General features: G+C 38.8%; 1 protein-coding gene and 1 pseudogene across 1 annotated transcript in view; one reads left to right on the top strand and one right to left on the bottom strand.

Moving 5' to 3' along the window:
- LOC114051186 overlaps window positions 1-12,397 on the top strand; it is a 22,834-nt pseudogene extending 10,437 nt beyond the window's left edge.
- An 8,068-nt stretch (window positions 12,398-20,465) lies between these two features.
- CD7 (CD7 molecule) overlaps window positions 20,466-25,470 on the bottom strand; it is a 14,820-nt gene continuing 9,815 nt past the window's right edge. The window contains exons 2-4 of the mRNA XM_027873215.1: window positions 24,655-24,969; window positions 22,643-22,761; window positions 20,466-21,244 (exon numbers count right to left, since the gene is read on the bottom strand). Coding sequence (XP_027729016.1) covers window positions 21,140-21,244; window positions 22,643-22,761; window positions 24,655-24,969 — 539 coding nt within the window. The 3' untranslated portion in view covers window positions 20,466-21,139. The remainder of the gene's footprint in view (window positions 21,245-22,642; window positions 22,762-24,654; window positions 24,970-25,470) is intronic.

Raw genomic sequence — 25,470 nt, 5'->3', positions numbered from 1 at the left:
TTCTTCTTCTTCTTCTTCTTCTTCTTCTTCTTCTTCTTCTTCTTCTTTTGTGGCTAGGCAATGGGGTTAAGTGACTTACCCAGAGTCACACAGCTAGTTAAGTGTCAAGTGTCTGAGGTCAGATTTGAACTCAGGTCCTCCTGACTCCAGGGCCAATGCTTCCACTGCGCAACCTAACTGTACCTTTGTTGTCATCTTCTAAGTTTGTATTTTGATCTTCCCTGTCATCGTAGTAACTTTCTATAGTCAGGATCTTTTGCTGCTATTTGCTCATTTTTCCAGCCTATTTCTTGACTCTTAACTCTATACTAATGTGAGGACCTCTTTCCAGAGCAGAGGGGCCACTGTCTGAAGCTTCAGGTTATTTGTGCAGCTGTTTTCAGAGATAATTCTGGAGACCTGTAAGTTTTTGATTCTTCCAAGGTAATACGGTCTAGGGAAAGGTGTGTTTACTAGTCTGCCACAGCAAAATCCCAGAATTGTTCCCACCAGAACCAGGTGGTCCCTGAGCTCAGACAAGCACCTGCAGTACCTATGTTCTGGATAAGAAGTCCTGCTATGAGTCAAACTTGTCTCATTGTTGCTTTTACTCCTCATTGTCAGGGCTGCAGCTCACTGCGTAGCCATTGGTATATGTATTTTGATTTGCCTACACTAAATTGGGTCTCTTACTATAGGGAGCCCTGGCACGTGTTTAATTTCCCTCCTCCAACAGAATAAAGAAAGCTTTTTGCCCATGACCACTGTTGGCTCCTTGGTTTTATTTTGCTTTCTTTTTCAGAGTTAACTGTGGTTGTGATAACCTGTGTGAGCTCTTTGGTACTTTCAGAGTTAACAGCTATTGCATAACCTCTGTGACTCTTTGGTCATTTGTTTTCAGGGCTGACACCATTGATCCCATCCAAGGGGAAATTCCCTGAAGTCTCTACTATAGCAAGCCAGGGACAAATTCACGATGGAGTCTTTTCCTTCAGTAACCTGAAGGGGGGTTGGCCTCTTCCTTTTCAAAGCTAGAAGCCAGATGTGCCCCAAATGACCCACAGCTTGAAGGGTATTGAAAAAAACAAAGTTTGAAGAGTCTCAAAAACTGGAGCTGTCTTGCTCTCACCACCTCCACCCTGCTCCTCACATAGGGCAAGGTAATCATCTCCATCAATAAAGAGAGAGTCCCATATGAATGGGCTTTGGCACAGGACTTACATAATACTTAACATAATATATTGTATAACATTACACTATTATATTGAATAATATAATTTTATGTAATATATAATATTAATATAACAATATAATAGAACACAATATATAATACATTATATATAATTATATAATTATTCAATATTAAATATTCATTAAATTAAATAAAATATTTATATAATATTTTATATAATATAATAATATAAATATATAAATAAAATAAAAATATTTAAAATATTTAATTTAAATTTAAATTAAATAAATATTCAATTACATTGAATAATATAATCTGAAAACAGCTGCACAAAAAACCTGAAGCTTCAGACAGTGCCCCCTCCACTCTAGATAATTATATTATTCAATATAATATTATATCTTAATAAAAATAAGCTATTAAAAAACCCAGCAACTCACATCATAAAATAGTGGCCTAAATACAAAATGGAGGCAGTTATGTCAAGGCAACAAACATTCTCACCACACATCACTGAAGTTGAGGAATTCAATTAAAGCTTTCAAAAGAAGAAATAGAATATGGTGGGGGGATTTTTAAATTTCCTAAAGCCTAGAATCATTGCTTGGATTTGAGGTGCCCTTCTACAACTGAAACACGACAGGACAGGATCTGGAGGACTACTGAATGCCTTTGGTGGGAGGTGCCCCAAAGGTCTATCATTACACCATCTGCTTATCTAATGGGAGGGTGCTCTACAAAGTTGATTATCAGATTTGACTGTACTGATACATCAAGTGGTTAAGGAGAAAGGCTTAATGGTAAACCTGAAAAACATCTCTCTGAGACAAGCTGAGGTTAGGATGCTGTGATCCTTATTTTGCCAATAGAGTCACCATGTCAGCCAACAAACAATTGAGTACTTACCATGTGCAAGGCACTGTACTAAGCACAAAGGGCAAGGGTGGGAGAAGTGCTGTTTTCCATGAGTCCAGGGAGGCAATAAAAAGAGCACTGGATTGGGAGTTGGGAGACCCAGATTCAGCTCCAAGCTTTGCCACATACTAGCCATGACCTTGGTCACAACCTCTCTGAATTCACCTGTAAAACGAAGGGATTAGAGTAGGTTATTCTTTTATTTTTTTTAAATTTAAAAAAAAATTTACATTTTTATTTTTTTTAGAGTAGATTATTCTTTAAATCTCTCCTGGCTCTTATTTATGTTCTATAATTCTATGATTTCCCCCAGAATCCTTGACAGATTCAGAGAGATGAGTAATTAGGGAGCTAATTACTTCATAAGAGGCTTTCTAGTACCAGCCTGTCAGTATGAGGCAGCTGCTTCCAGTGATCACAGAGATAACCTGTGCTTCAGGTGGGGAGGTATTGCCAGGGTGAGAGTCCAGAGCTGAAGCCAAGAAAACTGGCATGCCAGAGACTAATCACAGGGAATGGGATACCAACCAGAGCAAATTTGACTCAGCCTCCTTTGCAAGTGGGAACAGAAGCTAGTTGGCCAGGAGTTGTTAGGATTTAAGGAATCCTTTCCCTAGGAAATTTCATGGCACCTGATATTACCACCTCTATCCTGGAAAGAGATGGAAGACAGCTAAACTCAAATGGATACTAAGAACTCCTGAAGGAAATGACCTTTTTCTAATAGTTCACATTAATTTGGTGCTTGAAGGTTTACAAAGTATTTTCCTTACAATAATCTTGTAGGAATAAGTATTATAAGTATTATTATCCACAATTTGCAGAATTCTGGAAGGATTTTAAAAGCCTAAGATGGTGTGAAATCTAGACACGGGGGAGAGGGGGGATTGCTTTTGTGAATGTAAAGAGGCAGAAAAGGAATGTCAAGTTGAATGGGCAGCTGGTAGAAGCTAGGGGGAGGCAGGTAAGTGATATAGTGGATAAAGTGCCAGGCCTGGAGTCAGGAAGACTCATCTTCCTGAGTTCAAATCTGGCCTCAGATACTTATTAGCTGCGTGACTTGGGGCAAGTCATCATGCCCTGTTTGCTCATTTGTGAAGTGGGCTATAGAAGGAAATGGCAAATGACTCTGGTATCTTTGTCAAGAAAACCCCAAATGGGGTCATGAAGAGTAAGAGCATAACTAAAACAACTGAACAAAAAGCTAGGTGAGGTTTAATGATCACTCAGGGTCCCAGAAGTATTTAATAGACTTGAAATCAGGTCCTCTGAACTAATATTATTCAATTTCAGTCCATTCATGACTTCTAGGTCATGTGACCAGCAAGATGATACATTAGTTACTTCTTCCAAACTGCTTCGCCCTCTAACCCTTAAAAAATTATGCAAAGTACAAAATTGTGAACAGTAATTGCCGCTAATCCACAGTAGAAAGAAGACAGAGCTCTTACTAGGTAAAATTCTTAGGAGTTAATGCTGAGGAATTACAATCCTTAAAGCAGTTACACAGCACCCCTCCCCATCCGGAAACACACATTAATTTTCAAGTTTGCTCATCTTTGCTAATTTTGGCATCCCCTCCACTCTGATGGTGTGCTGGAGCCAGCTCTTGTTAGCTTGTGAGAGCTGGTTGTTAAATTTTCATTTTATTTACAGCTCAGAAATGAGCAAGCATTACAAATCAGTTCTTGACTTATTGTTCTATTAACTACACTTGATAAAATAATAGGGGAAATATTAATGCAGATTAAACTTACAAGTGTGTCAATATACATTTTTTGGGGGGGGAGAGCTTGTTGTTAAACATTTACCAGCACATACCTGCCCTAACCCTTCAAGAAACAGCAGACATTAAATCTGCCTAGCCACATGAAGCTGAAATTGGGGAAAGAGAGGCTTAAAATGTGCTTCATTTTGACTGGGTCATGGCTCTAGTTATACTGGGGACCTAAAGGTTTCAGTGACTCTTCTTGGAACACCTATCAACTGTTCTCCCTCCCTCTAAAAAAGTGGCAGATACTGATTCAGCCCAGTTAAGAAGGGAGGAGAACAGATAGGGGATTTGGGGTGGGATTCCAGACAAAGAGATTTTGCATTGAGTATGAAAGCTAGGGTACTGAAACCCAGATATGGATGCCTTGTTCCCCTCAGAAGGAATATAAGGAAGGGACTCAGGTTGGTAAACATGTATCCCACAACCCAAGGAGATTGAAGCAGCCTTTGGGCTTAGCCTTGGGAGTATGCCCAGTAGCCAAGGGGTGCCAGGGTCAGAAAGTGAGTGTTGGGGGAATTTTTAAAAACAACTTGAAACACCAAAAATTTCAAGAGAAAAAGCCTTAGTAACAGTCCAGGACATGAGAAGATAAATCAACAGAAAGTGTCCTAAAATCAGAAGGAAGGTTGAGTAAATCCTCAGAAAGAATACAAAGCTCTCTTCACAAATAATTATAATGCAAAAGAAAATGAACCAATATCTGATGAAATATAGTATCCTGTAGACTCCAAAGAGATCATGGAATAATAAGTAACTACAGAATGATTCAAAAGAGAAATGAAAAGAAGAAATTGTGGATGAATATAGGGGAAATCAAGGGCTCTCAATATGGAGTTTAAAAACTCAATTAGTAAATTTGAAAACCTTGAAATTTGAAAAAATGAATACATAATGCAGAATTATAAAGAAATAAAAGAGAGATTAAAAGATTTGGAACATAAAACTATTGAAGAGGAGGAACTTAAATGTGTACAAAAGAAATAGTTAATGATTATCATGTATGATTACATGATACAAATGTAAATAAACCCCCAAATCTATTTGTATTAATGCTAACTTAAAGAAATTAAAGGATAATTACCCTTGCTCTAATTGTAAGCACTGGAATTTGCTGTTTGAGGCGGTCCTGACTATAAATTTTATTAGTGTGTTGCCCATAATTTTATTTTAATGCTGGAAGAAAGCTCTTCATGCTGACAAATCTATAACACAACATGTAAGAGAAGGATGGCATCAGGAAAAAAAAAAGTACTGAGAAGATTTTAAATCAGGTGCAAGTACAAGTTTTAAGTTGTAATTATATCTTATGAATAATGTGAAATTTCATTATACAAATTGCCACCTCAGTTTCTTCATCTTGCAAAGTAAAATGGCTATTAAAACAATAGCACCTACTTCACATGGTTTTTGTAAGGATCAAATGAGTTTACACATGTAAAATGCTTTGCAAACCTTGAAGCACTGTGTAAATGCTAGAAAATCTAGAGACAGCTAGGTAGCAGTGATTAGAGTGCTGGGCTGGAGTCAGGAATATCTGAATTTGGATCTGGCCTCAGACACTGTATTAGCTGTGAGAACCTGTGAGAAGGCAAGTTATTTATGCCCTGTTAGTCTCAGTTTCCTGAACTGTAAAGTGAGGATAATAGCATCTGTCTCTCATTTGTTTTGAGGATCAAATGAGGTATTTGTTAAGCACTTAACACAGTGCCCAGCACATACAGGCACTTAAAGATAAATATTTCCTTCCTCCCTAACTTCCATGCAAACTTTGTAGTATGCAATAATCTCTATAACTTTCTGAACTCTGTTGTTGTTCACTGGTTTCAGTTATGTCTGACATCATTTGGAGTTTTCTTGGCAAAGATACTGGAGTGGTTTGCCATTTCCTTCTCCAGCTCGGTTTACGGATGAGGAAACTGAAGCAAACAAGTTTGGGACTTACCTAGGGTTACACAGCTAGTAAGTGTAGCTAATAAGACCAGCAGACAATTGGAGCTCACAAAAAGATTTTTGACATTTTCCAGACTAATCCTTTTATAATTCAAGGCAGTTGAAGTAAAGAACTGGGTAGATTTGGCCCAACTCTCAAATCATCAATGGCCCTGAAGTCCAAGCTACCCATTAAGCAAAAGGAATTGGGTGGAGGACTGGCCAAGCCACATTTGTAAAGGCTTTAGAGCCTGACCATGCTTGTACCACTCCTGTGACCCAGCATGAGTCTAAGTAGCCCACTTCAGGAGGGAGCTGCATCTCTAAGGTGGTGACCTACCCGGAGGGAACAGACACACTTAGCATCAGTGTGCTGATAAATATTTAACAATTGGCTCCCTGGAAAAAAAATGCTCCATTAACTAGACTTGATAAAATGGGGAAAATGTTACTGTAGATTAAACTTACAAGTGCGTCAATGTAATTTTTTTATTGCTCTCTTAAGTTTAGTCTGAATCCTTAACATTTTCGCATCAAATTCTGAAGTCTAGATAATCAACAAAACAATAAATCAAGCCCTCATTTGCAGCATTTGCTGATTTCTGAGGTATAAATGCTCACATTGAAAATTTTACAGCCAATTCTCCCAAACCGATTCAGGACTGGTGTGAGAGCACATCCCTGCAATAGGGGCCCTTCACACTTCCGAGAAGAAAAAAATAGCTGCTTTTCTGTCTTCTAGCTGGCTGGGTGTGCTAACTTTTGTTTTGTATTCGGTGTATTAAATATAGATCTCATTTTCGTCTCCTAAAATACTGTTGGTCAGAAGAAATGCTTAGCAGTTGGTGTATTACTTAAAAAATATGAAGAGGTTAAGTAGCTAGCATTTATATAAGGCTTTAAGTTTTGAAAAACATTTCCCAACTATGATCACATTTTAATGAGATGATTAAGAAGGACATAAGAAAGAGAGGGTTCCTTACTCTAAAGAGACATAAGGCTTGGTCATTGGCAGTTGATTTTGGGGTTTGGAGCTATTAGGACAAATAAGGGAGAATGTGATTAGACCATAAAAGCCTGAAGTGAATTCAGAATTGAGCTATACCTAGAAATCAATCATGATGCAACTAGAGTGAAAGGCTATGAGGGAGCAACTCATGGGTAAGTTCACTTTCATTTAAAGAAACCCACTGTTGCCATTCCTGGACTTCTCTGGAAATGAAGGCCCAACCCACTGAGGGAAGCATGAGTTAAAAAAGTTAACACCTACACAGGAGAGAGTTTCACTCTCTCCCTGCACGCTGACAGCTGAATCTACCTTGTTTGATAAGACCCTTTGCCTTCTACAATCCTAAGAGGCAGAAGTGAAGAAAGGGACCATTCCAGACAAGGATGGCAGCTAGTACAAAGGCTCAGCGTTGTGAGTGAGGACCAGCACTGGTTAGACCACAGGATTCTAATACGTGATTAATGTGTAAGAAAACTAGAAAATGGTGTTATATAAATGTAATGGAACTATTGTGCTACAAGAAATGACGAGCAGGAAGACTTCAGAAAAACCTGGAAAGGCTTATGTGAACTGAAGTTTAGTGAAATGAGCAGAACCAGGGGAACATTGTACACAGTAACAGCAACAGTGTATGAAGTTCAACTATGAATGACTTAGCTCTTCTCAGCAATACAATGATCCAAGACAATTTCAAAGGTCTTGTGATGGAAAATGCTATCCACATCTAGAGAAAGAGCTGATGGACTCTAAATGCAGATTGTAGCATATTATTTTCACCTACTTTATTTATTTATTTTGGTTTTTTTTTCCTTCTGGTCTGCTTCTTTTTTCACAACTGTGACTTACATAGAAATATGTTTGATATGATTACACATATATAATCTATATCAATTTGATTACTGTTTTAGGAAGAGAGGAGGGGAGGGAGGGAGAAAAATTTGGAACTCAAAATCTTGTAAAAATGAATGCTAAAAATTGCCTTTACATATAATTGGGGAAAAATAAAATACTATTAAAAAAAGAAAACTAGAAAATAGGAAGAAGCCAGTTTTTTTCTTTTTCCTTTTTTTTTAGTTTTCAAATTCACTTTTATAAGATTTGGGGTTCCAAATTTTTTTCTCCCCCCCTCCTGTCCCCTCTCCCTAAGGTAGCATGCAATCTGATATAGGTTATATGTGCACAATCATACTAACCACATTTTTATGTTAGTCGTGTTGTGAAAGAAGAATGAGAACAAAAGGGAAAAACATGAGAAAGAAAAAAAAAAAGAGAGAGCAAATAGTATGCTTTGATCTGCATTCAGACTCCATAGTTCTTTCTGTGGCTGTGGATAGCATTTTCCATCATGAGTTTTTTGGAACTGTCTTAGATCATTTTATTGCTAAGAAGAGCTAAGTCTATCAAAGTTGGTCATTTCACAATGTTGCTGTTACTATGTACAATGTTCTCCTAGTTTTGCTCACTTCACTCAGCATTAGTTCATCTAAGTCTTTCCAGGTTTTTCTGAAATCTACTCACTCATCATTTCTTACAGCACAATAGTATTCCATTACATCCATATACCACAAATTGTTTAGTCATTCCCAACTGATGGCATACCCTCCATTTCCAATTCTTGGCCACCACAAAAAGAGCTGCTATAAATATTTTTGTACGTGTGGATCCTTTCCCTTTTTTTATGATGTCTGTGGGATAAAGACCTAGTAGTGGTATTGCTGGATCAAATGGTATACACAGTTTTATAGCCCTTTGGGCACAGTTCCAAATTGCTTTTCAGAATGGTTGGATCAATTCACAACTCCACCTACAATGCATTAGTGTTCCAATTTTGCCACATCTCCTTCAAAATTTATCATTTTCTTTTTTTTTTTTGTCATATTAGCCAATCAGATAGGCATGAGGTTACCACCTCACACCTCAGACTTGTTTTAGTTTTAATTTCTCTAACCAGGGGTGAGGAACCTGCAGCCTCAAGGCCACATATGGCCCTCTAGATCCTCAAGTGCAACCCTTTGACTGAATCCAAACTTCACAGAACAGATCCCCTTAATAAAAACATTTGTTCTGTAAAACTTGGATTCAGTCAAAAGGTCACACCCAAGGATCTAGAAGGCCATATGTGACCTTGAGGCCACAGGTTCCCCATCCCTGCAATCTAATCAATAGTGATTAAGCATTTTTTCATATAACTATGGATAGCTTTAATTTCTTTGTCTGAAAACTGCCTGTTCATATCCTTTGATCATTTATCAATTCAGAAATGACTTGTATTTTTATAAATTTGACTCAGTTCTCTCTATATTTTAGAAATGAGGCCTTTATCAGAGACTCTGGCTATAAAAATTGTTTCCCAGCCTTTTGTTGCCCTTCTAATCTTAGTTGCATTGGCTTTGTTTGTGCAAGCCCTTTTTAATTTGATGTAATCAAAATTATCCATTTTGCATTTCATAATATTCTTTATCCCTTATTTGGTCATAAATTCTTCTGTTCTCCATAGATCTGACAGGTAAACTATTCCTTTCTCTTCTAATTTGAAGAAGCCAGTTTTTGAAGGCCTTTGAATGCCTAATAAGAGCTTGTAATTAATCCTAGAGGTTATAGGGAGCCACTTGAGTTATTATGGTGATGACATTTATTAGACTTGATGCATTAGGAAAACAATTTTGACAGCCAAGTGGAGGGTGAACTGGAGTGAGGAGAGATTTGAATCAAGTTAGGGGGATTTTGTAATAGTTCAGGTAAAAAGTGATGAAAGACACAGAGAGGCATTTGTGTGAGTAGAGAGAGAGGAACACATGTTGGAGAGAAAGAAACTACAAGATGTATGGGATGAGCGAGAGTGAAGAGTTAAGGATGAAGTCATGGATGGATGGTGGTGCCCTCAACAGCAATTGGAAAGTTCAGAAGAGGGGTGAGTTTAGGGAGAAAGATGAGTTACGTTTTGGACATGTTGAGTTTGAGATACTTATGGGATGTCCATTTTAAAATGTCTAATAAGCAGTTGGTGATATGGAATTGAAGATTTGAAGAAAGACTAGGACTGGATCTGAGAGTCATCTGAAAAGAGATGATAATTATATTCAGAAGAGCTGATGACATCAACAAACGATGGTCTACAATAGGGGTTCTTAACCTTTTCATGTCTTATGGACCCCTTTGAAAGTCTGGGGAAGCCATTTATGTACCCCTTCTTGGAATAGATGTTTTTAAATGCATAAAATAAAATCTGTAGGGTTATGAAGGAAGCCATTCACATTGAAATATAGTTATCAAAATATTAAAAACAAAACAAGTTCTCTGACTCCTGACTTGAAACCTTTGGTATAAAGTGAGAAGTGAAGCAAGTCCAGGTTGAACATACCCACAGTTACAGGGTGTGATATGGATGATGAACCAACAGAGAAGATTGAGGAGTGATCAGACAGGGTTGGAAGAAAAAGTGGAGAGAGCAATATTACCAAATCATAAACCCAAGAGAAGAGATAAAATCTAGGAGGAGAGAATGAGGTCGAACACATAATTTTTTTCATGTCCAAACCAGATTCCACTGTGATTGCTTTTGAAGCTTTGCCAGTTTTATTGGATAAATGGGACCTTTAAGATTTTAGTTTTTATTGTTTTCCTTGAGGCATGGCAGTATCCAGTTGTTGCTATAAAAAAAAATCAATGAAGGTTTACCCATTTGTTGACCCATTTAACCTATCCTTGGGTAACAGCCTTTATTGGGCAGTGCTTCTCAGCTAGCCAACTAAACTAGTGATAAGCCTTGGTCAATAAAGTGTGTGTATATGTTTGTGTGTATGTATGTGTGTGTGTGTGTGTGTGTGTGTATGTGTGTGTGTGTGTGTGTGTGTGTGTGTGTGTATGTGGGGGGGGTAGGGAAATGGCGCTTGGCAAATGCCTGGGTGGAATTCCCCCACTGACATAATCCATTGTTGATTATTTGAATTATAAGCTCTGAGCAATGATATATATGCAAAAAGCCTTGACTGTATGTATGGTTAACCTATGGTTTTCCCTACCTAATACAAAGCCTTAGTTGTAAAATGAAGTGGTTGGATTAAAAGTAGTATGTTAGAGTTTTGAACATAACATTTAAACATAAGAAGGAATGTAGTGCTTAATTGAATGAACTAAACTTCTAAAATGAAACTAAATTGTTTATTAAGATTAATTGTCTACGTGCCAAAACCAGCACACGCTGCAAGATACCAGGAATTACTAACAATCTTTGGAATGTTGGGAGATACAATTAGGCCTGTTCTCAGAATTGGCTATGTAGAATGATTGTTATTTGTCATACATCCTATAGTCCTTGAAGTGTTTTATTTTTTCATGATTTGCGACTTGTCTTCCCCTTTTGTAAGATAAACATCCTATTTTTTTTTTTTTTTTAGGCAATTGAGGTTAAGTGACTTGCCCGGTGTCACACAGCTAGTAGGTATCAAGTATTTGGTCTGAGGCCAGATTTGAACTCAGATCTTCCTGATTTCAGGGCTGGTGCTCTATCCACTGTGCCACTTAGCTGCCCCTAAACATCCTATTCTTGAGTTGAGGGAATTGCTTAGAATTCTTTGGAAATCTCTAGAAAGGGCATATAAATACCAGCCTTTCTTTGTAAAACCAGGCCTCTTGGCTGATAGGGAAGATACTTAGTATCTTTCAAATAAAGACTTGATAAATTAATAAGTCTGTGTTTCTAATATATTTGAAGCCTAAACAAAACACCGAGTGACTCCATTTATTTGCTTTGACAGACTGGATCAGAGGTGTTGCACGTGATTTTTGGGCCACTTAGAACCTACAACACTTCTGAACAGGGTTTGAATCAGATGAAAAATATAATTGGTAAATATTTAATGAAAAAAATAAAAATACAACAAAACATAGATAACATATTTTGAATCTAAGTCAATATGTGGTCCATAGGAACCCTTATGTTTTTAATTGCCCCCATTTTTATTTGAATTTGATATCACTGGGCTAGATGATAGCTGGAAATTTCTTTCTAGCTCTAGTCTAAATCAATAAGCCTATGTTTTATTACTATGACTTTTCTATACAAGCAAATGAGAGCGTGGCAAGTCCAAGCCAGCATCAGAAAACACTCTTCCATGTATTAATTGTCTTTATTAGACACTTGTAGGGGATAATTTTTAACACCTTCTCCTCCTCAATACAACAAAATTATTTTTAATAATAATCATGAAATGAAGTGAAGAATCATGGCCAGAAAAGAAATGCAGGCAGTGAAATTTTTCTTCTATTGAATTTTGTATATAGTCATGCCAGCAAAAGAAATTAGAAAAAAAATATAGTAAAGGAGAAAAGTAATGGATTAATATTTTAAATTACATTAATGTAATGTCCCTGGAGTTGTTTTTTCCAACAAAAAAAAAAATGCTCCTCTTAAGCTGCTAGGAGCTGCCCATCTACAGGTCCCAGAAATTCTTGTGGGTTGGATCTTGGGGTGGTGACTTTCTGGGGAGCTGCTGCCTCTCCCTCCTCCCAGTTTCTGGGGAGAAGCTCTGGCTCTTTCCTGCTGTGGACACCTCTGCCAGGGGCTGCACCTTCCCTAATCTCAGCAATTCATTCCTGATGCTTTTACCAAAGATTTTCTGGGAAGGTGGTTCTTTGTCTGAGGACTCTCTGCTTTCTTCCTTGTTTCACCTTCTAACTGCCTGTACTTTGGTCTTTAACAAGAAACTCTCAAGTAAATGAGTACTTAGTTATGGAAAGAGCAGGAAAACAATTATATTTCAAAAAATTGCTGTTCTGTCCTTCCTGGTTGTTGGGTTAGGACTCAAGAATGAGGAGGCCTTCAGTGTGCCAACTTGCAGAGGCATCAGAAGAGGGTTTTAGTGGAGTAATTTTAGTGATGACTTTGTAAAATGTATTTGTTTTTAATATTAACTTGTTTATGACACTTATTAGTGAAATTCAACCAACTATACAGTAAAATTTTTGCAAATACCAACAGAACAGTTAGATAATAAACTGATAAAACAGATAATTGTTAGATGAGGGAGGAAGTGCAGTGACAAGTGTCCAAAATTTAGGTTTAGCAAGGCAGGGACTTAGGGGATTGTTGGCCAAGACTGGGAAGGCAGGGTCTCTTGTAGCTGCGATTTTGCTATAGCACTGATTTATCAGAGATGGACAACTGCAAGGCTTGGGTAAGCCCTCAATCAGGAAGGTTATAATGAGGGTGTTTGAACTGAGAGTGGAGAAGTTCTGGGTCTGAGATGGGATAAAGTCCCGTAGGGAGAGCCTCACCAAAGAGAGTGAACTTGAGTAGAGGACTGAAGAAATAGACAAAGAGAAGTTTAATCAGTGAACCAGGTAGGAATTGGACAACCAGAGGGAAGCAGATGTGGAAGAAAAAAAATGTATTCTTGCATTTTAGCCAAATCTGTGAGAGATAATGTTCAAGCATCTGCTCACAGAGAGGGTCTGACTGGCAGAGTAGCTCCTGCTAAATCAGAAAAGACCCCCTCCTCAAATAATTCCTAACTTATATTTTGTAGTAATTATAAAATAAAAGTTGAAGTTTCATAGCAATCGCAAAAACCAAAGTACATAAGTTTAGTTTCAAAGTTTTAAGAATTACTAAACAATACGAGGGTGACTAAGAGGTGCAGTGGGTAGAGGACTGGGCCTGGAACCAGGAAGACTCATCTTCATGAGTTCAAATCTGGCCTCAGGCACTTACTAGCTGTATGACCCTGGGCAAGTCACTTAACCCGGTTTGCCTCAGTTTCCTCATCTGTAAAATGAGCTGAGGAATGAAATGGCGAAGAAAACCCCAACTGGGGTCATGAAAAGTCAGAGGCAACTGAAAAACAATGATGAACTTTAATGACAGCACTTTAATGTTGGCATCTGATGGCTCAATGGGTAGAGCACTGGGCCTGGAGTCAGTAAGACCCGAGTTCAAATCCAGCCTCAGATACTTCCTAGCTGTGTGACCCCTGGCAAATCTCTTAACCTCTGATTGCCTGACAAAACAATCCACTGGAGAAGAAAATGGCAAATCACTCCAGCATCTTTGCCAAGAAAACCCCATGGACAGTTGGTCCATGGGTCATGAAACCAGACACGACCGAGCAACTAAATGACATGCCTTCCCCTTTACCTTCCCCCATCTACTTCCTCTTTCAATATGATCAGCGATGAACAAAAGGTACATCTCTACATTTGGTTATCAAGAAGAGATTCCCACTCTTGGTTTAGCAACCACAAACACCTTCAAATGAACTAGCTACAGGTTGTACTTGTACATTGCCTAAGAAGGTCTTGATCTGAGGGAGACTAAAGACTTTAGATCAGGATGCTGTTATTTTCTTAATTCTTAATTTTTATACCCAAACTTAGGTCTCAGTGCTATATGCTTCCGTACAAGGCAATTGGCAGCGAGAGTCAGGAGTTCTTTAAGAAGAAGTGAATTATGCTGATGAAGTCTCATGGAACCCCAGACTCAGTGTGATATGGTGGAAAGGGTGATTGATTTGGAGCCAGAAGTCCCAGGTTCAGATTCCACCTTTGCCACTGTATGTATGACACTGGGCAAGTCAACACAACAGAGTTCTTACCTTTAAAATTAGGGGATTGGACAATACATGATCTGGCGTCCCTTCTAGCTTTAAATACATGATTCAGTGACTCCTATGGGGCAAAAGTTGGAAAGGACCTTAGAGGCCATCTCTGACTCATTTTGCAGATGAGGAAACTGAGGCCTGGAGAGGTAAAGTGACGTGCCCCTGAAACAATTGTTCATAGTGTAAATGGATTTGGGACTTGGGTCTTCTGGCCCAAAGTTTAGCCCTCTTTCCCCACTACTCTTTTGCCTCTTTTAACAAGCACTTCATGGCATCCTAGGACAATAATAATAGTAATAATGATAATATTTAGCATTTATGTAGCACTTTGAAATTTCAGGTAACATATTATCATATTTGATCCTTACAACAATACTAGGAGGTAAGTGCTGTTACTATCCCTATTTTAGAGATGAGGAAACAGGATGAGAGAGGTTAAGTGACTTGCTAAGGGTTACATAGTAAGTGTCTGAAGATTAAAACTCACATCTACCTGGCTCTAAGTTCAATGCTCTAGGTATTGAGTCACCAGCCATAAAAAGTTTAGAGGAGCTATATGGTGTAGTGGCTAGAGCACGGTGCTTAGAATCAGGAAGACTCATTCATGAGTTCAAACCCAGCCTCAGACACTTACTAGCTGTGTGACCCTGGACAAGTCACTTAACCTGTTTGCCTCAATTGCTCATCTGTAAAATGGGCTGGAGAAGGAAATGTCAAACCACTTGCCAAGAAAACACCAGAAGGGGTCATGAAGAGACGGACACAATTGAAATGACTCAACAAAGCGTTTGGGGTTTAATTTTGAGCATGTTTTTGATTTCCTTGTTCTTCTGGATAGATCAACAGGATGTAACACTGATGATGTTCTTGAGGTCTTCCGTGTCTGATTTGTTACTTACTGGCAAGGCTGAAAGACTTTTTGTGGGCATCAAAGAATACTTTCCTTTCAATATAAAATGGCTTTCTAGAGATAAGCTGCACTAAGTGTCAGGGTCCAGGTCATTAGTGCTTGGAGTTGAATTACAAGAGGTTAAAAGTGACTTCCATAAGACACTTACAGGCGCAAGAGGATTACTGAGGGAAGCACATGGTCAAGTAGAAGTCAGTAACCTCAAGGTTTGTTCTTTTTTGGGAGGAGGGGAGGGAAGATACTGCATATAATAACAGCTAGTATTTATGTAGTATTTCAAGCACTGTGAAGCACTTTACAAATACTGTAAGGATAAAATACCATTTCACAGATGAGGAAATTGAGGAAAGATAGAGTTTAAGTGACTTGCCAGGAGTCACATAACTGATGCCAAATTAGAACTCGTCTTCCTGACTCCAGGTCCAATGTACTAGTTAGCTGCATATAACTTTATTTGATTATTTACAATCTAGAGTGAAAAATGTCACCCTGAAGTATAGAGCACAATGCGGAAATAGTGGCTACTTTTTAAATATTCAATGAGGCTCCTGTTGTTGGAGGTAATTCTCCTTCTAATAATGTTGCTGTTCAGTCGTTTCATTCATCTCTGATTCTTCATGACCATATTTGGGGTTTTCTCATCAGAGACACTGGAATAATTTGCCATTTCCTTTTCTAGCTCATTTTACAAATGAGGAAACTGAGGCAAACAGGGTTAAGTGCTTTGCCCAATGTCACACTGCTAGTAAGTGTCTGAGGCCAGATTTGAATTCAGGTCCTCCTGACTCAAGGGCCTGGTACTCTAGCCATTGTGCCACCTGGCTGGCCCTTCGAAAATAATATGTATATTCAGTTCTGAGGTACACACCTTAAAAAAGTGTTTTAAAGCATTTTATCAATATGTAATAATAATTAGAGCCAACATCTATCTAGCACTTTAAGCTTTGCAAAGCATTTTACAAATATTATGTCATTTGATCCTCACAAACAACCCTGGGAGACAGGTACTATTATTACCCCCTTGATGAGGGAAACTGAGGCAGACAAAGGTTAAGTGACTTCCCCAGGCTCACACAATGAGTTTATGAGGCTGAGTTTGAACTCAGATCTTTCTGCATCTAAGTCCAATACTTTCTATCCACTGTCACCTACCTGCCTGTAGCATAAACCAAAGTTCCCTATTTTAAAAAGAACCTATATAAACACTCATTCACAAATGTGCTTTAGACATATACATATACAAGTGTGAGTGTGCATAAATTAGTGTTTTATTTTTAAACCTAAGTCAAAAAGTATTAAGAAAATTTATGTATCTCCACCAAAACAGATTTCTTCAAATTTCAGCTACAACAGGAAAAAAAGCATATTTTCCTATGGAAAATAGTCACCAAAGTGCTGTTTAAAAAAAAAATTTAATGAAAAAAAAAATTCCCTTGAGATATTTACTTAATTCTAAAAGTACGAGGATTAAGACAATCCATTCAGTTGTGCCCCAGTATAGCAGGATGTATTTCTTCTCTTTATCTTCAGGATATCTGATCATCTATTTTGTTTTATCTCAAGAATTACTTCCAAGATAAGTGGAAGCTATGCTACTTAAATTCTTTTGGTTGTCCACTTTGCACCTAGTACTACACCACTGGGGACCACTGTATCAATCTGAAGGAAAAGGGAGTGCTAAAGGCAACTATCACACATAATTGGAGAAGAAATTAATCCCAACCAAAGTATTTATGCTTCAGCTTCTGAAGATGTTCTTTCCCCTTGATCCAAATCCTTTTGAGCCTCAAACACCCAGTGACTTTTTCTAACAGTTTCCTCACCTTTAAAATGGGAATAATAATAGCACCTACCTCTTAGAGTTGTCGTGAAGATGAAATGAGATCACATTTGTAAAAGGCACTTAGCACAGATTCTGGCACATATAGGCACTTAATAAAAACTTATTTCCTTCCTTCCTTCCTCATCATTGATGTGATTCCACTAGCACAAGCCAGTTGCAGACTTGCTTATTACGTTCCAAACAAAATTTCATTACCATCCAAAAATCACATGATAATAATGAGATAATTGGTATTATATGAGAGATCTACAGGGAAAGATAGCATATTGTTGGACTAATTGGAAATGGTAAGTGGAAAAAATGATTTTGCTGGGTGCCTGATGCAACACAGCTGTGTCTGGCTGACCAAGTCACTTCTGGAAAGATCCTTGCTGTTGTTGAAGAGAGAGTCACAGTCTGCATAGCTGGTTCCAAGCCTTAGCTTCCTGAGCTCTGAGCTATGTCATGGGCCTCATTAATATCAGATGTATGTGGTGGTATAGTGGACAGAGCACTGAACTTGGAATCAGGGAGACTGATCTTCATGAGTTCAAATCTGGTCTCAGACACTTACTAGCTGTGTAACCTTGGGCAAATCACTTAACTCTCTTTGCCTCGGTTTCCTCACCTGTAAAAAAAAAAAAAAGAGCTGGAGAAAGAAATGGCAAACCACTCCAGGATCTTTGCCAAGAAAATCCCAAATGGGGTCATGAAGAGCCTGACATGACTAAACAGCCTGTAGTAACGAGGAAGACACTGTTCCCATGCAGAAAGGAAAGTTTTTATACTCCAAAGGAGGGCTAGAGGGAATGATACTGGCAGCTCCTTCATGACATCTCCTATGTTGGTGTTATCAAAGGTAACTGAAGGGGATGCCGGGAGGAACTAATGGAATAAGGAAAGTGATGTTTCTGAGAGGGCTCTGTAGGAGTTGAGGATGAATAGTATGTGCTTACCACATAGGAGACTATGGATGTAGATCTTCCAACCTAGCCCACAGACTATCCAGGGGTGGGAAACCTGTGACCTCAAGGCCACATGTGGTCCTCTAGGTCCTCAAGTGTCCTCGAGGCCACAGGTTCCCCACCCTGGACTATATCAATCTCTTATGACTGTTTCCAATGACATGTAAGAAAAGTAGAGATGCATCACCCCACCTGCAGTCCCAAGAAACCTGGCATCTTGCCTCTGATATTTAACTGACCTTGTGACCATCAGCAAGTTATTTAACCTCTCTGAGCCTCAGTTTCCTCATCAATAAAATTGGGATGATGATAATAACCTACTTCACAGGGTTGTTGTGAGGATCTAGTGAGACAAATCCTATTTTGCAAACCTTAAAGTACTATATAAATGCTAGTTGTTATATATAGGGTGCCTCCAAAGTCTTAGTTTTAAGTTTAAATAGCTATGGAGAAGATGTCAATCTGCAGTCTAGAGAGAATGTCCCTATCTGGGAATGCCCTAAAGCAGTGAAATCGCAGGTCCAATCCCTATTCCTAACCTATTTTAGGTATTAACAAGGTTCGCATTTCTTCCTAAAGAGATAGTTCTTCAGTGGTTAAGAGGACCAGGTTGACCATTTCTGCAGAGTTTCAAAAGGCAGAGAGGATGTGGTTACACATATTTTCTTTGTTTGGTTATTATTAGAATTTTTAGTTGTACCAACATCCCTCTACCGAGTGGAAAATGAGATCAAAGAATTTCTGATTGTTGCAATAAAAAGAGTTCACTTTTCAATAGTGTTTTAAAGTTGCAAAGATCTTCCCTCCCAAAACCCTGTGCAGGTAGGTAGTATAAGAATTATTATCTTCATTTTACCAACAAGTAAATTACGGCTCAGATAGGTTAAGCGATTTGGCCAGGGTATCAGGAGCAGGATTCACAAGTCTCCTGACTCTAAATCCTATCCTTTAGCTAGGTGGTACAGTGGGCAAAGCTTAGGACCTGGAATCAGGAAGACCTGACTTAAAATCTGGTCTCAGACACTACCTATCTGACCTTAGGCAAGTCACTTAACCTCTGATTCAGTTTCCTCATCTGTGAAACGAGGATTATAATAGCATCTACCTTCCAGGATTGTTTTGAAGATCAAATGAGAAAACATTTTTAATCGTTGTTATTTAGTTACGTCTGACTCTTTGTGATCATATTTGGAGTTTTCTTAGCCAAGATACTAGAGTGGTTTGCCATTTTCTTCTTCAGCTTGTTTTACAGATGCGAGAATTGAGGCAAACAGGGCTAAGTGACTTGCCCAGGGTCACACAGCTAGTGTCTGAGGCCAGATTTGAATTCAAGTCTTCCCAGACTTCAGGCCGCTCACTCTATCTACTGCACCACTTAGCTTGCAATATAAATGCTAGCTATGATTATGATTATTACATGTTGCATTTCTATGCCATGCTGCATTAACCTAGGCTAGAGTATAGCCACAAGTCTGTTTACTACAGGTCAGTTAGCACTGACAATATCTGATCAGGATGAGATTTGGCTCCCATAGATTAGGCAGTTAGGTGGTATAGTATATAGATCTTTAGACCTGGAGTCAGGAAGACTTGAGTTCCTGGGCAAATCACTTAGTCTCTATCTTCGTCAGTGTCCTCAACTATAAATGGGGATAATAATAGCACCAGAGGAGCTAGGTGGCACAGTAGATAGAGCACTGGGCTTGGAATCAGGAAGACTAATCTTCGTGAGCTCAAATTTGGCCTCAGGCACTTACTAGCTGTGTGACCCTGGGCAAGTCACTTAACCCTGTTTGCCTCAGTTCCTCATCTGTAAAACAAACTGGAGAAGGCAATGGCAAACCACTCCATGTCTTGGCCAAGAAAACCCCAAAATGGGGTCACAAAGAATTAGATATGACTAAACAACAAAAAATAATTGTACCACCTCTCAGGAGTGTTATGAGAATTAAACGCACTTAGCACAATACCTGACACATAGTCAGCACTTAATCAATACTTATTTCCTTCTTTTCTTCCATTGCCATCAGAAAATATATTTTTTTGATTGAAGGATATACAGGATTGATGGAAATCATTAGCATAGCAGTCTGTTCCTGCTAGCCCTAACGTGGTAGCACAACCTCAGCCCAGCATGACTCAACTAAACCTTAGCTTCCTGCACTCTGAGGTACGCTGTGGGCCCCACTAATATCAAACGCTCGTAGGGACCTTCGGGACACTGCCCCGATGTCAAACTGGCCCATAGTCTCCTCAAACAAGAAGTTTCTATACCCCTCACTCACCCAAGACTGAAGCACAGTTCAAACCCCATCAGAAGAACATAGATAGTTTTGAAAGCCAAGGTCCAAAGAGCCAAAATTCTAAGGGTGCCAGCTTTATAGATCTTTTTATTATTCTTATTATTATTTTTGACAAAGTGCTTATTCATAAAGGGTCCAGACTCATAGCAATATGACACAGAGCAGTGAGGAAGTAGATTGCTTAGCACAATGCTACCACAAAGAATGTTGCCTTGAGGGGAGAACAGTTATGTTAAGACAAGTGGTCCTTTCTCCTACATTTGGAGCCTAAGTGTGGACTCCTTCCCATACTCAAATCTCAATATCTGTTTTCTTCTGAACTCTTTTCTGTTCTTTTTGTATGTTTTAAAAAACAATTCAATGACCTCATTTCTTTTTTTGCACTTTTTTGGGGGCAACATTATTAGTATACCTTCCTTCTTCCAAAAGTCTCTCACCTCCACCCCCTCCTCCACCTATATGATGTGGGGTATAAATCTCAGTTCTGGTAATTGCTGTATGTGGTACAAAATGGAATGGGAGTAGGTGGGTGTATGCTGAACCTAATCTCTTCCATTTCTAATCCTGTGAAATTTAAAATCTATTAAACAACTTAATCTCCTTTACCCTAGGACGATTTGTGGTGGCTGTTTTCCGGTAGAAGGTTGAATTCCTCATTCCAAGGCAGAGAGAAATTACAGAATGGGAGAGAGGAACTTGTCTTTCTGTAGGGTATCCTTGTTTGATCTCCACAGTGAGGCTGGTCAGTTGTACTGATTGTCCCGGCATATAGTGTTGCGTTGAATGGCATAGGACATGTCTTCATACACGGTACTTGATGGATTCTGAGTCCTTCTTAAATTCTGTACCTGGAAAACAAAAGCAGTTTTTCCTATTTTTAGTTCAGTTTGAGTACTTAGCTCTCCTTCTGCAAGCTGAGCAGTCCCCTTAGGACTAGATCAGATGCCTTTTCAGAAATAAAACACTAACTAGTAGTAGTCTGTTGTTACTGGTTTTTTTTTTTGTTGTTGTTGTCATTGTTCCACAGTAACACCTTGTATTTGTAAAGGAAAGCAAAGGGGAGACATGATTCCGAGTTCAAATTCTGTTTCAGACACATCTGAGATCAAAGAGAGCCATAAAGGACCCAGAAAATCATCACTTTACAGATGAGGAAACTGAGACCCAAAGAGGTATCACAAAGTATTAAGTGGTAGAGGCAGAATTTTTGCCTACCTTCTTTGTCTCAATCCAATTCTGTTTTCATGGTGCCATGCTGTTGCAAGTAACTCATAGAATCATAGATTTTAAACTGAAAGGGATGTTGAAGATTGATCTAGCTCAAGATTTCTCAGTCTACTTTGAAGATAGATGTTTATATATACACACATATATGTATATATGTGTAAGTACGTGAGATATAGATGTGTATATATGTGTATATTATATATAACTATATAACTAGATATAACTACCTATATCTGTCTATCTATCCATCCATCCATCACCCATATATCTATCTATCTATCTATCTATCTATCTATCTATCTATCTATCTATCTACCTATCTATCAATCAAACCAAAGTGATTTCTGTCTCCCAAGAGACCCTGGAGTCTGGTACTGATTGGCATTATAGTCACGTTAGAGCTGAGCTTGAGATTTGTCTCCACTCTGGAAAAGATTATTTAACTAGTCACTCCCTACTTTCTCCTGCATCTCGTGGCTCTTAGTGAAATTCTTCCACTGGAAATTCTTAAGTCTAGGGGTTTTAGGTTTCTGACAAAGTTGGAGAAAGAAGCCAGGACAGTAGCCTAGAATGAATTTCTTAGCAATCTCTCTCTCGACGCACTCAAGCAAGATCCTGAGCAGCTAAGCAGTCCCCAAATTGTCCTTGACAATGAATTTTTGAATATCTACATCCTCTTCAATGTTCATCCTATAGAATTCCTTTCATTGTTTCATGATCTTCACATTTTCCTAATGATTCTTAAAATCTGCTCCTCCTTTCCCTACACACAACTTGATCTTTCTATCTGGTACTGGCTCTGACCTAAGTGTTCCATAGATACTGTAGTCTGGAGTCCCCACTCCAAGCGGCCCAACAAAAGAAAATGAGATGGTATCTGGGATTTCCAAATGATTGGTTTTTCTGTATCTCATATTGCCTCTTCTTCCTTCTGTACTTTTGAGAGAAGCTCAGCCTGTTGGGTGGGGAAATAGCCAAATGAAAAAACACAAGACAAGCCACAGGTCTGATTCACTTACCCACTTCTTCGTCATCATGAACAGTGGCCACAGGGCCAGCCCAATGAAGAAAGATGTCACAATCAAAACCACCTCCACCTGTGAATTCAGGTTTCCATCCTTTTTTTTCCATTTTTTTTCTAGGGAGAGGAAATAGCGAAGAGTGATTTACAGGGCTCTAAAAGCTGGGTCTCACAGGTAGATGGGGAATACTGAAAAAAGGGTAGCTATCTCTGTGTCCTTAGCTGCGTGACTTAACTCATCAGAGTTTCTGTCACCCTAAATAGTAGAAAAAACACTGCACTAGGTATCAGGAGTTCAAATCCCAACTATGATACTTATTAACTGTGTGCTTATATGTTGTTTAATGTCTCTGAACCTCAGTTTTCTCACCTGTAAAGTGAGAGTATTGGAAAAGAGGATCCTCCAGGTCCCCTTCTAGTTCTGACATTCTGTGATGCTATGACCCTAGGACCTAGTCACTATATTCCATCCTAGGGAAAAGAGTGGAGATGAACTTAGGCCAGGCTCCACCATGAATCAACACCTCAGGACTACTTGTCATGTCCTATTCTTGTCTTATATTCTTTTTGGTTTTTTTTGGGGGGGGCAATTAGGGTTAAGTGACTTGCCCAGGGTCACATAGCTAGTAAGTGTCAAGTGTTTGGTCTGAGGCTGGATTTGAACTCAGGTCCTCCTGATTTCAGGGCCGGTGCTCTATTCACTGCGCCACCTACCTTCCCCTCATATTCTTTTCAGTCTCAGTCTTTGCTCATGCCCTTCCTCCCCTCCTTTTTCTACTGAACACCTTTTGTTTCCCCTTTACAATCCAGCTTGGACAGCTAGGTGGTACAGTGCATAGAGTGCCAAGCCTGGAGTCAGGAAGACTCATCTTCCTGAGTTCAAATCTGGGCTCGGACACTTACTAGCTGTGCGATTCTGGGCAAGTCACTCAACCCTGTTTGTCTCAGTTCCCTCATCTGTAAAATGAGCTGGAGAAGAAAATGGCAAACTACTCCAGTATCCTTGCTAAGAAAACTCCCAAAAGGGGTCACAAAGAGTTGAACACAACTGAAAAAAATGAGTGAACAACACAGCAAGGTCTGGCTCGGGAGGTACCTTCTCTAGGAAGCCTTCCATGCTCCTCCTAACTAGAAGTGCCCCATTCTTCCTCTAAGTTCTTGTAGAATAGGATGGATCTATCAATCAGCAGGTACTTATTTAGCACCTATTATGTGTCAGGTGCTATTCTAGGTGCTGGAGTTACAAAAACAGAGACCAAAACAACTCTTACTCACAATCATAGAGGATCACAGAGTAAATAGATTTCAGAGTTAGAAAAGAACTTATATGCCCTCTAGTCCATTTTCCAGATGAGGAAAATGAATCTGGGAGATTTTGTGTCTTGATTAAGGTCACCAAAGTCAGAAATAGCAAAGTCAATATGTGAATGGAGATCCTGTAACTTCACAATTAGTGCTCTATCCACTATACCAGGAAACTTGTTTTCTGTTTATATTTCTCTTACATTCTGACTAAATTCTAATTTGCATTATTTCTATTCCGGTCTTATTTCCACTATTAGTTTGTCAGTTCTTGAGAACAGGGGCCATCCATATATTTATTTTATCCCTTTAGTACCTAGCACTGTATCTTGAATACAGTAGATGCTCAAAATATTTGTTGATTGAATGAGTGAATGAATTGTTGAATGATAGAAATCCTGCCCTAAAGGAGGTTATAAACTAGTTTAGAAGAAAGGACATATACATAAAAAAATCCTTAACAATACAAAGCAATACATAATTGAGAACAAGTGTTACATGAGATCTATCTAGGGAGAGCTTTTAAAGGATTTCTTAGAGCTAGTATAGTTCTTCATGAAAGGAATGGCACTGAGGTTGAGCCTGGAAGGGAGAATGACACTTAGGCAAACCGAGAGCAGAGAAATAAATTATAGTTAGGGGAAACAGGGGAAGCAAAGACTCTGGGAATGGCATTCACTTTTCTGAAGTATGAGCAGAATCGAGTACCTGTTACCACCACTATGGTGCCAGTTCCCAGGAGGTTTTCAGACGTTGTGGCTTCGCAGGTATAGACATCAGTGTCATTTAGTTGTATATTGGTTATTGTGATCATTAAGTCATTCAGGGACCCAGAGATGATGGTACGGTTCTTGTAATTTTTTGTTATGATGGATTTGTTATTTTTGGAGAAATGCATTACTTCTATGAGCATGACAATACTTCGCTTCAAGTAGAGTCCAGATGATTTTCCAGTGGTAGTGCAGGTGATATTGACTGTGTCCCCTTCTTGAGCCATGATGAATAGGGGAAATTGCTTCACCTCTAAAAAGGAAGAGACAAAGAAGTCATTCCCATTGAGCTGAGTGCTGTGCCTCTGACTCAGTGGCAGTGACACGACAAGCTCTGTCTGGCATTTAAAACACTTCACGTTCTAACTCCAACCTTCATTTCCAGCCTTATTACACTTTACTCCTCTCAAGCTTTCTATGGTCCAACCAAATCGGTCTTCTTGTTGGTCCATATATACAATACTCTTTATCTCTGCTTTTACATGGAATGCACCCCCTCCTTATTTCTGCCTCTTTCTCCCTTTCTCTTTCCTTCCTTCCTCGCTTCTCTTTCTCTTTTCTTTCTCCTTGTCTCTCTCTTTCTCTCCACATATATGTGTACATCTATATCTATCTATCAACTATCTACCATCTATTTCTCTATCGTTTATCTCTAGTATCTATCTACCTATCATCCATCTATTATTTATCTATTTATCTATCTTCTAATCTATCTATCTATCTATCTATCTATCTATCTATCTATCTATCTATC

Source organism: Vombatus ursinus, unplaced genomic scaffold, assembly GCF_900497805.2.
Source record: "Vombatus ursinus unplaced genomic scaffold, bare-nosed wombat genome assembly UNPS02014801.1, whole genome shotgun sequence".
Lineage (NCBI taxonomy): Eukaryota > Metazoa > Chordata > Mammalia > Diprotodontia > Vombatidae > Vombatus > Vombatus ursinus.
This window is presented reverse-complemented; position numbering and strand designations above follow the sequence as displayed.